General features: G+C 37.2%; 1 protein-coding gene across 4 annotated transcripts in view; it reads left to right on the top strand.

The window, feature by feature from the left end:
• ZNRF2 (zinc and ring finger 2) overlaps positions 1–13,206 on the top strand; it is a 101,787-nt gene that overhangs the window by 43,118 nt on the left and 45,463 nt on the right. For all 4 annotated transcript variants that reach the window (XR_008473330.2, XM_035253526.3, XM_035253523.3 and 1 more), the window contains exon 2: positions 5,538–5,633. Coding sequence is in view for 3 of the 4 variants with exons in the window: in XM_035253526.3 (XP_035109417.1) it covers positions 5,538–5,633 (96 nt within the window). In the remaining variant the exon portion in view is untranslated. The remainder of the gene's footprint in view (positions 1–5,537; positions 5,634–13,206) is intronic.

Here is a 13,206-nt window from a genome sequence, read left to right as displayed (position 1 = left end):
TCCTTTTTGTTTGACAGAATCTCACTCTGTTGCTCAGGCTGGAGTGCAGTGCATGATCATGGCTTATGGCAGTCTTGATCTCCTGGCTCAAGTGATCCTCCCACCTCAGCTTCCCAAGTCGCTGGGACTCTACAGGCATGTACTACTATGCCTGGCTAATTTTTTTTCTTCTTCTTTTTTTTTTTTTGGTAGAGATGAGGGTCTCACTATGTTACCCAGACTGGTCTTGAACTCCTGGGCTCACGTGATCCTCACTCTTCAGCCTCCCAAAGTATTGGGATTACAGATGTGAGCCACTGTGCCTGACCTGGTGTCTGTCTTATGTGTTGGAGGCTTTTTCCAATTTTTCTCATAATTAGGTTCAAATTATATTTAGCAGAAATATACCTAGGATCATGTCCTCAATGTGTTGTATCAGGGAGTTCATGATGTTAGATATCAACTTTTCCTCTTTTTTGGTGACACTAAGTTGAACATTTGTTTAATTCAATATCAGTTTTTCCATTTTAAGAGTGCCCTTTTCTCTTAGTTAATTAAGTGACCTTGGATTGATACTTTTAGAGTATATAATTATTAATATGTACTTTTGCATTCTTTTTAAATTTAATATGTTGTGATCTATGTCGTTATTCATTTCGGTTATTGGATTGTCCAGATTTGGCAAGGAGGAGCCCTTTCAAACTGGCTTCTGTGCCTTTTAATTTTTATTTATTTTTATTTTTTAGTTGTATAAATGTACATGGATATATTGAGTCGTGGTGAAGTCAGGATTCTTAGTGTATTCATTATTTGAATAATGTACATTGTATTAATTAAGTAATTTCTTATCCACCCCTGCTAGGCCCCCCTTCCAAATCTCCATTGTCCTGTCATTCCACACACTATCGGTACACATTATTTTGCTGCCACTTACAAGTGAAAATATGGTATTTGTCTCTCTGAGTTGTTTCATTTAAGACAGTGACCTCCAGTTCTGTCCATGGTGCTGCAAAAGACGTGATTTCATTTTTTTTATGGCTGAATAGTAATCTATTGTGTATATATACCCACTTTCTTTATTTGATCATCTGTTGATGGACACTTAGGTTGGTTTATCTTTGCTACTGTGAGTAGTGCTGTGATAGAGATATAAGTACAGGTGTCTTTTTGTGCCGTTTTATATGTCCATATCAGTTTTTGAGTACCTCCTAGGTCTGGCACAAGATAGCCCAGGCTCACCTTGTACTTTTACTGCCCCAGAGCTAGAAGCAGCCATTTCTCCAAGCAGCTCTAATTATTTTGTGAGGGAATGATACTTAGAAACCTAAGTCTGCTGTGTCTGCTACTGAAGTGTCATTGCTTCCAAGCCCTTTTTGGACAGAGCTATGTGTGTGTACTTTTCTTTATGGTTATCAGTTCGATATATAGTTAGCTTTTTTTCTATTTTAGGTAGGGATTTTCTGCCAATCCTTCTTGGTTTGTTTTTATTTTTGAACATGTAAATCATGAACATATTTCAAAAGTCAAAAACTTTATTAAAAGGTACACTCATGAGTACTGTCTTCCCCATGTCTTTCACCACATTCTTGCTATCTGTAGGGAGCATGGTGTAAACCCTAGGTTGAAGGTTATGCTTCTTGCTTTTCTTTTTTGCAGATATGCATGTACATGCATTCTTATTTGTCTTTGCACAATAGCTAGTATTGCATGTTTGCACTGCATTTTTTTAACTTAATATAGCCTGGTCATTACTCCATATCAGTTCATAGAGACCTTCCTCATTTCTTTTTTTGTTTACAGCTATGTAGTACTCATCGTGTGGATGCACCATGGTGCATTCACCACATCTCTTGTATGTAATAACTTAAATTGTCTCCAGTATTGTACTGTTTCAAATAGTGCCACAGTAAATTATTGCCATATGTTTTTTTGTATTATAGGGGACACACCTTCAGAGTACATTTCTAGGTCTGCGCCAGGAGATAAGTACATATGTAGTTTGGTTAGATATTGCCACCTACCCAGAAATGTAGAGATTGTACAATCTTGCCATTCTACCAGCAGTGTATGAAAGTATTGATTTGCCCACAGCCTCACCAGCAAAGTGTGTTGTCATGCTTTTTAATTTTTGCTGACCTGGGATGAGAAATCATACCTCAGTGTAGAGATAAAGTAGAGCCTAAGGAGAGAACACATTTTGTGCAAGAATCACCCGGATTTCTAGTTAAGAACAGCGAATAAAACATGTTTCTCTTCTTCCCCCAAACCCACTAAAATGAGACTAAATGAACATAAAGAACTTGAAAGTAAAATGCTTCTTTTATTCAAATACCACAGTTTTAAAATTTGTTTAAGGAGCCTTTGCGTAACTTTTCTTAGTAAGATGTCTGTTTAGAACTTTTGTCCATTTTTTCTAACAGTATTTGGGTTAATTTTCCTCAGTTTTAAGAGTGCTTTATATAGATGTTTAACTTAGGATTTTTGACTTTATAATGGTGTGGAGGTGATAAATATTCTGTAGAAACTATACTTTGAATTTTAATATTTTTCAGGGCTAGCAGTATACATTATGATACTCTGGTAGTTCTGGGCCAAATATCTCATGTAATTTATTGAATACTATATTGAAAGTGTTCTGAGCACATTTGAGGTAGGCTAGACTAACCTATGATGTTTGGTAGTTTAGGTGTATATATTTTCAACTTATGATACTTTCAATTTACCATCCTAAGTCAAGGAGCATTTGTACATTAAGGATATTGTCCTTTTGTTTTTGATATACATTGCAAATATTTTAAATTTATTTGTCTTTCGAATTTGCTTCTTATGTGTTTAACCATACATCTTTTCTTTTTCTTTTATTGCGTAATGCCTAAGAGATGCCCTAAAAACACTGACTGTAAACTTTATGTGCAAAGATAGGGCTTATTAAAGGGCAAGGATATTGATGTATCATTCTGTGGGACCTTTTGATTTAAGAGAAGAATCTACCAATTTCTTAATGAATAGAGATGGAAGCTGTGGAGTGGGGCCTTTTTCAGTTTGTAGATCTTTGTTTATTCTTCTGTTTTCTTCCCTGCCCATTGCTGTGCCTGGTTTTCTCAGTTCTGAATATTCTTTGATGTTTTTTGTTTTACCACACTAAATCTCCATCCTCATGCTGTAGTGGGGGCATGGTATTTGCTTGGATCTGTTTTTTATTCAGGCTTTCAGTCAGTCTAGATTTTAGCCTCATGAATCACTCTTGTCCTGGGAAGTCATGAAGCTCCAGATGCCTGAGTCCTTTGGGAATTATTTAATGAGAATTGGCTTTCTTCTGCAGATACTCAGGATCTGTGTTTGCTCGGTGCCATTGATGCTTTCATTTATTTATTTTTTACTCATTTGCTGCCGACTTCTCTCAGGTTCTTCTTTAACTCATTTTAAAATTTTATTTATTTTCATTTCAGTAGGTTTTGGAGGGGAGAAGAGAGAAACATGTGTTTCATTCACTGTATGTAACTAGAAATCCAGGTGGTTCTTTGCACTTACTGTTTTTCTCCTTAGGCTCTATTTTGTAGGCTGTTGGATGGCTCTCAAATGAGGCTTTTTAGGTTCATAATACTGCTCTTTTGAGTTAAGTTTGTTTGCCCGTACTCAGATGATTCTTTCTGATGATTCAAATCAGTTGCCTCTTGCCTTCTTTTATGCTAAGTTTAACTTCTGGGAAGCAAAATTTTCAGGTTTCAAGGCAAGAATTCATTAGCTCATGCTTAAAATCTGGTTGTAGTTTTAGGATCTCTTTGTTTTCTCCCCATAGTTGATCGGTTTCACTGTATTCTATGTAGCCTGTGTTTGGCCATTACAGCTTTTTTGTAGTTTCATTTTTAGGGGTGTCTAATCTTTTGGCTTCCGTGGGCCACACATAAAATACACTAACAATAGCTGCTCAGCTTAAAAAAAAAACAACACACAAAAAAAATCTCATAATGTTTTACGGAAGCGTACGAATTTGCGTTGGGCCATGGGCCACGTTCAGGCCATGGGTTGACCAAGCTTGTTTTAATCGAATCCTCTTTCCTGTTTTTTTTTTTCTTCTTTCTCTTTTTGGTGGTTTTCAAGAAGTTGAAGTAAACATACCTTTTATTTTAAAATGCATTTAATACTGTTTGAAAAACATTGTCCAAAATTATATATTTCATTTAGGAAATTGAATACCTGGAGGAGTAGTTGTGCCAAAACCTTTTTCCCAATCCTTATATGATTCAGCATGAGGTTTAATTCTGCTTTCACTCATTTGGTTGCAGTGAGTTTCATGTCACAGTGAAGGGAGGACAGTTCCTGTGAGAACACATGTGCTGGAACTAGAGTTGCCAAAACGTCTCTTTCACCACCTGTCTTATTAGTTGTCTCTCCCAGTGCGTCTACTACTGTCTGCACTTTAGCTCCGTCTTCTTCATGTGGCCTTCTTTCCTGTGCTTGCCTAGTTTCTGGTCTCCTGAGTTCAGCTTGCACCTGAGCCATCATGGACACTCCTGTCTCTCTTTTACTTACTTTTGACCTTTCTGCTTAAGTTCTTTACTGCTGGCCAATATAGTCTCTCACTGTTTCTTAATCATATTTCCAAGAAAAAAAAAAAAGATTGGACCAGGCCATCTTTTTGTTCCACTTCTGATTTGTGCCTAGCCAAACTATAAATTGGCTGTCTGGGTTCAGGTATCTAAACAGCTTAGGGCTGTCACGGGAGGGAACAGTAGGATCATGGTGTATCTGCGGACTGCCTAAGCAACAAGAAGGCAGGGGTGGGGCAGTTCACCTTGGTACATGAAGGGGCAGAATAGAGCTGAATACATCAAAGAGTTCGTTTTTCAGTATGTCAGTTTATTTTTAATGGAGTACTTCAGGCAAATATTTAGTAGTGCAGACTGAATCTTGTAGGAAACTAGCTAATTTTTAAGTGTCAAAATTGACTGCAAAAACCTGTGCCCTGATCTGATGGTATTTTCTGTTTTCATTATGACTTTAGTACCCTGGTGTGGCAAAAGACCATTAAAGCGGAAGTCAGGAGTCTTAGATCCTAGGCCTGTTTTTGTGGTTTTGAAAGGCTTCACATTTCTGCATTAGATAAATTTTTAAGGTTATTGAGGTAGAATAGTGTCTAAGGTACTATTTAGCTATAAAACTTGTGACTTACAGTGTACTATACCACATTGGGAAAGGCAGTTTTCAGAAGAGTCGTCAGATTCAAAGCTTATAATTACATGAAATCGTGAGTACAGGTTAATGTAAAAAGTTAAAAACAAGAAAATAATTGGATGAGTACATTAGAGAGAGATAAAGGAGTTTGTAGTGGACTGCATCCCCTCTTTTTTTGTTTGATGAGGAGATTGTCTTTGTAAACTGATACAAAGTCAGATGTTATAATCACAAACTTTTCCCGACTTGAGTTGCACATAAACAGTGTAATACAGTAAGTGTACTACTGAAGTTTCAGATGCTTTTTGATCTTGCATGCTTTTTAAAAGCCATAGTTGGATATTCAGAATAGTTAAGTAACTTGAGTTTCTTTTACTTTTTAGGATTTAAATGCCCCGTATGCTCAAAATTTGTACCCTCAGATGAAATGGATTTGCATCTTGTAATGTGTTTAACAAAGCCAAGAATAACCTATAACGGTAAGTCCAATGCTTTAAAATAGTATTTTAAGTTAAAATTACCTTACATTTTATGAATTTCATGTTTCAAGTATAATTTAGAAGGAGGGAAAGATGTTGTTTTCTGTTTTTACCAGCACACTAATGCAGTGGTTCTCAAACTCAGCGATCTCAAGATTTCTTAACCCTTCAAAAGATTATTGGGGACCTCAATTTTTCTTCACATGGGTTATATCTGTCAGTATTTGTCATACTAGAAATTAAAAGAATTTAAATTTTTTATTTCATTAAACATCAATATAATTATACTGACAACTTTTAAATGAAAGCAAATTTTCTAAGACAAAAAATATTTAGTGACAAGAGTGGCATTTTCTGTATTTTTACAAATTCTTTAATATCTGGCTTGAGGATGACAAATTCTCACATGTGCTTCTTCATTCAGTTTGTTGTGGTATGACACATCTTGTGTCCTCTGGAAAACTCTACTGCTATACTGGAGAGAATGGGAATGAAAAAGGCACATATAGCTGGGCACAGTGGCTCATGCCTGTAATCTCAGCACTTTGTGAGGGCAAGGCAGGTAGATTACTTGAGGTCCAGAATTTGAGACCAGCCTGGCCAACATGGCAAAACCCCATCTCTACTAAAAAGAAACAGAATATTAGCTGGCTGTGGTGGTGCATGCCTGTAATCCCAGCTACTCAGGAGGCTGACACAGGAGAATCACTTGAACCTGGTAGGTGGAGGTTGCAGTGAGCCGAGATCACGCTACTGCATTGCACCCTTGGAGACAGAGTGAGATGCTGTCTCAAAAAAAAAAGAAAAGAAAAGAAAAGGCAGATACTGTCTTAGTGTTACCATGAAAATAGTTTTTACTTTGCTCTTCTACTTCTACTCTACAAGATTCTTTGGACCACACTTTGAGAACTGCTGCATTAAAATAAAATCTTTTGGGTTAAGTGTAAGTAAAAAGTAATGTTTGTAATGACCATTTTCAAAAGTAAGCAAGCATGGTTGAAACTGCAGCTTGTTTCTTTTTATCTAAGAGTATAGAGTAAATGAAGGGAACATATTTAGGAGTAGGGAGGATAAAAGTTTATTCAATAAATAGAGTAAATAGATGGCTAATGGGAGAAAAAGTCTTTAAGAGAAACCCAGAACTACCTATACTGTGCATATCTGTCTCTGTCTTTCCTCCCATAGACATTTTCTCCCATAATTGTTTATGTTTAACATGAGTGCCTTTAAATTCAATCTGTGAGCTCTGGAAGCTAACTGGTATTTTTGTTAAGGCTGGTGCTTTAGACTGTACCATTCTTTTCTGAGCAAAATCTCTAGATATTCCAAAACCTAAAAAAAGATTGTAAATGTAGTCTTGGCATACTTTAGAAAAGTGGGAGGAGGTAAAGTCAACTAGTTCTGTCCTGACTAATGAGGAGAATAAAATAAAGGAAAAATATAAGGTTTTTTTTTTTTTTTTTTTTTCAAAATTTTATGGAGAAACAGACTTCAAAAGCTTAAGAGAAATTTTGTTTTTTTAAAGATGTAAATTTTGGCTTGGAACAAAATGTGTAGAAAGGGTACCAGTAAACAGTATAGCCAATTGAAAGATTGGCTAAATTCAGTGTATATTTTGAGCATCTATTATGTGCGAGGTACCGTGTTAGGAATTAGAGATATAGTAGTGAATGAACAGAAATGGGGCTTAGAGCCTACTAATAATAGTCACTGTTCTCTGAGCTAAGAATTATTGGTTAAATAAAAGTGTTCTGTGAAAAACTTAGTAGATATATTAGCACTTATCTGAGATTTCTACTCAGGTAAGAAAAATGTTGGGAAGGAGAGAATATAACATTGAAATGAGCATATTACTTTGGATAGTGTTTTGCAAGTTGACTTAGGAGTCAGTCTCTCAATTCTTCCCTCTCTTTCAGTCTCTAGTATGGTGGTGTTTTAGCCACACTATTACAGCGGTGACAATAGACACTTTTTCCCATTCATTTGCTGATGAAATGTGAAAGTGGCTTTCAGCAATTACTTGGCATAGTAAATGTATCTGTTGATTATATCCTAACAGATTTGCATTATGAAATTAATTGGCTACTTTGCATTATCTTCTTGAAGATCAGTTATTTAGGAAGCAGAAAGCATTCTCATTCAAAATTCAAAATTTGAGACTAAAAGTGTTTGGGTTTGTTTTTCATGTTTGCTCCACTGTCTTATCATTATACTCCATAATTGTTTATGTTAATATGAGTGCCTTTAAATATCAGTAAATGGTAAGCCTCTGGCTTTCAATTTGAAAATTGCAAATATGAGACGATCCAAGATGGCTGATCGATAACAGCTTGGGATTGCAGCTCTCAGTCAAAGCGCAGAGAACTAGAGGATGCCATGCTTTCAGACAAATTCTGGTCGCTCACGGAGCAGAAGATCCCCAGTGGAGGAACCACACAGGTCGCCAGTGCAACTCTTGTGGCTGGCGCAGCGGTTTTGCCGGCACCTCAGCGCGGCAGCTCTCGGAGCAGAGTAAACAGGCCCGGCTCCCCTTCTGACTGAGGCTTGGAGGACCCACATGGGCCGCCAGTGCGACTCTTGTGGCCAGTGCAGCGGCTACACCGGCACCTCGGCGCGGCAGCTCTTGGAGCAGAGTAAATAGGGCTGGCTCCCCTTCTGACCACGGTTTGGAGGACCCACACGGGTCCCCAGCACGACTCCTGAGACCGGCGCAGCGGCTGTGGCGGCACCTCAGCACGGTAGCTCTCGGTGCAGAGTAAACGAGACTGGTTCCCCTTCTGACCGAGGTTTGGAGCCCGGGGAAGGCAGAGTCGCCCATTACAGACGCAAGAAGGAAGCCAGACAGGAGAATCCTGGGCAGAAAAGCACCATCAGTCTTAACGCTGCTGTTTTGGCCCTGGGAACTAACAACTTGGACATCCAAACAAGAGACCTAATCTGAAAGTTGGTAATTTCAAAGACGACAGGAGGATAAATTTACAATGATGGGAAGAAACCAGCGTATAAAGGCTGAGAATACTCAAAGTCAGAATGCCTCTCCCTCTAAAGATGATCCCAGTTCCACATCAACAATGGAACAAGGCTTGACGGAGAACGAACGCATCCCAATGACAGAATCACTCTTCAAGGAATGGATAATAAGAAACTTCTGTGAGTTAAAAGAACATGTTGTAGCCCAAAGTAAAGAAACTAGGAACTTTGAAAAAAGGTTTGACGAAATCCTATTGAGAATAGACAACTTAGAGAGGAATATAAGTGAATTAATGGAACTGAAGAATACAATACAGGAACTCTCTGAGAAGTATGCACAGGTTTAAACACCTGAATTGTTCAAGCAGAAGAAGGGATAACAGAGGTCAAAGTCCAACTTAAAGAAAACAAGAAGACAAGATTAGAGATAAAAGGATAAAAAGGAATGAGCAAAGTCTCCAAGAAGTGTGGGACTATGTGAAAAGACCAAATTTACGTTTGATGGGTGTACCTGAATGCAACGGAGAGAATGAATCCAAGCTGGAAAATACCCTTCAGGATATTATTCAGGAAAATTTTCCTAAACTAGCAAAGCAGGTCAATATTCAACCCCAGGTAATACAGAGAACACCACAAAGATATTCCTCAAGAAGAGCAACCTCAAGGCACATAATCATTAGATTCACCAGGGTTGAAACAAAGGAGAAAATACTAAGGGCAGTCAGAGAGAAAGGTCAGGTTACCCACAAAGGCAAGCCTATCAGACTTAGAGCAGATCTCTCAGCAGAAACTCTACAAGTCAGAAGAGAGTGGGGGCCAATATTCAACATCCTCAAAGAACAGAACCTTCAGCCCAGAATTTCATATCCAGCCAAACTAAGCTTCACAACTGAAGGAAAAATAAAATCTTTTACGAACAAGCAAGTACTCAGAGATTTTATTACCACCAGGCCTGCTTTACAAGAGCTTCTGAAAGAGGCATTACACACAGAAAGAAACAACCAGTATTAGCCTTACTAAAAATATACCAAAAAGTAAAGAGCACCAACATGAAGAAGAATTTACATCAACAAATGGATCAAACAGCCAGTTAACATCAAATGGCAATAACCCTAAATTTAAGTTGACTAAATCCCCCAATCAAAAGACACAGTCAAAACCCAACAGCATGTTACATCCAGACCTGTTTCACATGCAAGGATACACAAAGACTCAAAACAAAGGAATGGAGAAAGATTTACCAACCAAATGGAGAGCAAAAATAAATAAATAAATAAATAAATAAATAAATAAATAGCAGGAGTTGCAATTCTCGTAGCGGATAAAATAGATTTTAAAGCAACAAAGATATAGTGGTAAAAGGATCAGTACAACAAGAGCTAACGATCCTAACACCCAGATACATAGAGACTTAGATTCAATGAGACAGAAAATTAATAAGGATATCAAGGACTCGAACTCAGATCCGGAACAAGTAAACTTAATAAATATTTATAGAGCTCTCCACTTCAAATACATAAAATATACATTCTTGTCAATACCACATCACACCTACTCATAGGTTTAAATGAAACATTGATTGGCCATTATTAATACCCATTTTTTTTTTTTTCAAAATAAAGCAATATTTCCGTTCACCCTCCCTCTCTCTCTTCCTCTTTCTTTCTCTCCTTTACTCATTTTTTTTTCTTTCCTTCTCTCAAATAAAGAAATCAACTTGTAAACCTCTAGATCCAGGTCGGCAATGTCTCTCTCATTGCTTGAATTCCTACCTTCCCTTCCCACCCTCCTTCCCTCCCCCGCCTTCCTCCCTTCCTTCCTTCATCCCTTTCTTCCTTCCTCCCTCCCTTCCTCCTTCCCTCCCTTCCTGCCTTCCTCCCTTCCTCTTTCCCTCCCTAAAAAAAAAAAAAAAAGAAAATCGCAAATATGTTTTATCACATAATAATATTTTTACACACAGTCTTAGTATTCTGTACATTTACTTTTTGTGTAATATATCTAGACTACAGACTTTTTGTGTATTATATTTAACAATTTTTTAACTTTTAAGTTCAGGGGTACATGTGCAGGTTTGTTATATAGGTAAACTTGTGTCACGGGGATTCGTTTTACAGATACTTTATCACTCAGGTATTAAGCCTAGGACCCATCAGTTATTTTTTCTGATTCTCTCCTTCCTCCAACTCTCCACCCTCTGACAGGCTCCAGTGTGTGTTGTTCCCCTCTATATGTCCATGTGTTCTCATCATTTAGCTCCCACTTATAAGTGAGAACATGTGGAATTTGCTCTTCTGTTTCTGCGTGAGTTTGCTGAGGATAATGGCCTCCAGTTCCATCCATGTTTCCACATAGGACATGCTCTTTCTTTTTTATGGCTGTGTAGTATTCACATGGTGCATATTAACTCACATTTTCTTTATCCAGCCTATCATTGATGGGCATTTAGGTTGATCCATGTCTTTGCTCTTGTAAACAGTGCTGCAGTGAACATAAGACATGCATGTGTCTTATAACAAAAAGATTTATATTCCTTTGGATATATACCCAGTAGTAGGATTGATGAGTCAGATGATATTTCTGTCTTTAGGTCTTTGAGGAATTGCCACACTGTCTTCCACAGTGGTTGAACTCCCACCAGCAATAGTGTGTTAAGTGTTCCTTTTTCTCTGCATCCTCTCCAGCATGTATTATTTTTTGACTTTTTAATAACAGCCATTCTGACATTTGAAATGGTATCTCCTTGTGATTTAGATTTGCATTTCTCTAATGGATCAGTGATGTTGAGCTTTTTTTCATGATTCTTGGCCACATTTATGTCTTCTTTTGAAAAGTGTTCATCTCCTTTGCCCACGTTTGCATGGGGTTGTTTGCTTTTTTCTTGTAATTTTAAGTTTCTTATATATGCTGGATATTAAACCTTTGTCAGATGCATAGTTTGCACAGTTCTTCTCCCATTCTGTAGATTTTCTGTTCACTTTGTTGATAGTTTTCTTTGCTGTGCAGAAGCTCTTTAATAAGATCCCATTTGTCAATTTTTGCTTTTGTTGCAGTTGGTTTTGGTGGCTTTCTCATGAAATCTTTGCCTGTTCCTTTGTCTACACAGGTATTGCATAAGTTGTCTTCCAAGGTTTGTATAGTTTTGGATTTTACATTTAAGTATTTAATTCATCTTGAGTTAATTTTTGTATATGGTTTAAGGAAGTAGGGCAGGGGGGTCCAGTTTCAACCTTCTGCTTATGGCTAGCCAGTTATCCCAGCATCATTTATTGAATAGGGAATCCTTTCCTCATTGCTTGTTTTTGGTTCTGTTTGGATATTTGACAGTTTTACGGTTTTTAATTTCCTGATTTAACTGTGTCTAAATCATTAAACTTTTCTGCTGGATCACTTGTTTGGTGTCTTAAGAACTAATATAACTAATATGTAACCTTCTGCTTGGGGATACTGTAACAACCAAAGATTTCGAGTTTTAAATATTTAACAGTATTTCAATCTAGAAATTAGTGAATGTCATTCAAAAAGTTAATAAAGTTGTAGCCATTCTTAAAGTTGTTGACTGATATCTTTAAAAAATTATTATTATTATTATTTTAGAGTCAGGGTTTGGCCGTGTTGCCTGGGCTAGAGCTCAGTAGCTATTTATAGGCACAGTAATGGCATACTATAGCCTCAAACTCATGGGCACAAGTGATCCTCCTACCTCAGCTCCCGAGTAGCTAGGACTACAGGTACATGCCACAATGCCTGGCTTCTTTTATTTTTTATTTTGTGGAGATAAAAAATTCAAAGTGTGTATTAACTGTATAAACATTCACAGCAAGAAGCAAATACAATTTCTTAATAAAAACTGTACATAGTTTTTGAGGTTTTAAAACTAACCCTTGGACAGTGGCCAGTTATGAGTAAGTGAAGGAGAAGGAAGTTTTGCCTGGACAGATGTGGAGGGTTACAGAGAGGTATCGGATTAATGACTTTCCTATCATAGGCAAGGAGAATTCTAATACCACCTTGTTTTAAAGGCAGAACCCTCCCCACTCCCCACCAAGAGTTCTATCACAGGTGATGAATCCAAATGAAAATTGGCTTCTTTAATACCTAGGCAAACCATCTAGGATTGTTATAAAGTGGAACAAGGTAAAGTCAGAGCATCTCTAAAACGGAATCTTTTTAATCAATTGGATTCCTCGCAGTTTTATATTTGAATTCCTACATGTTGATTCCGTAGAGAGATGCATCAGATATATTGGGCCTCTAAACTGTGTTAGTGCTCAAACAAGAACATTGGTTTTCAACATAGTGCTCATTTAACTTACACTTTTTGCAGCCTTTTCCAAGGTAGCTAGATCTGAAATTTTGAAATTTATTTGTTAAGTGAACGTTAATTTAACTATCTATAAACATACATAGTTAGCAAGAAGAATAGTGGCTTGTTTTCTTCAGGCTGGATATATTTATATAGATAAGCCCCAAATTAGATGAGTTCTAGAAATTCAAATATAAGTTGATGATTTAGAGTTTCAGACTCTTTCTCACAGAGATAATATTTGAAATAAATCCTAGTACCTGAAGAAGAAATTGGCTGAGCAGGTAGAAGCTCTCAGGG

This window comes from Callithrix jacchus, chromosome 11, assembly GCF_049354715.1.
Source record: "Callithrix jacchus isolate 240 chromosome 11, calJac240_pri, whole genome shotgun sequence".
Classification (NCBI taxonomy): Eukaryota; Metazoa; Chordata; class Mammalia; order Primates; family Cebidae; genus Callithrix; species Callithrix jacchus.
The sequence above is the reverse complement of the archived record's forward strand: the minus strand, read 5'-3'. Positions and strand labels throughout refer to the sequence as shown.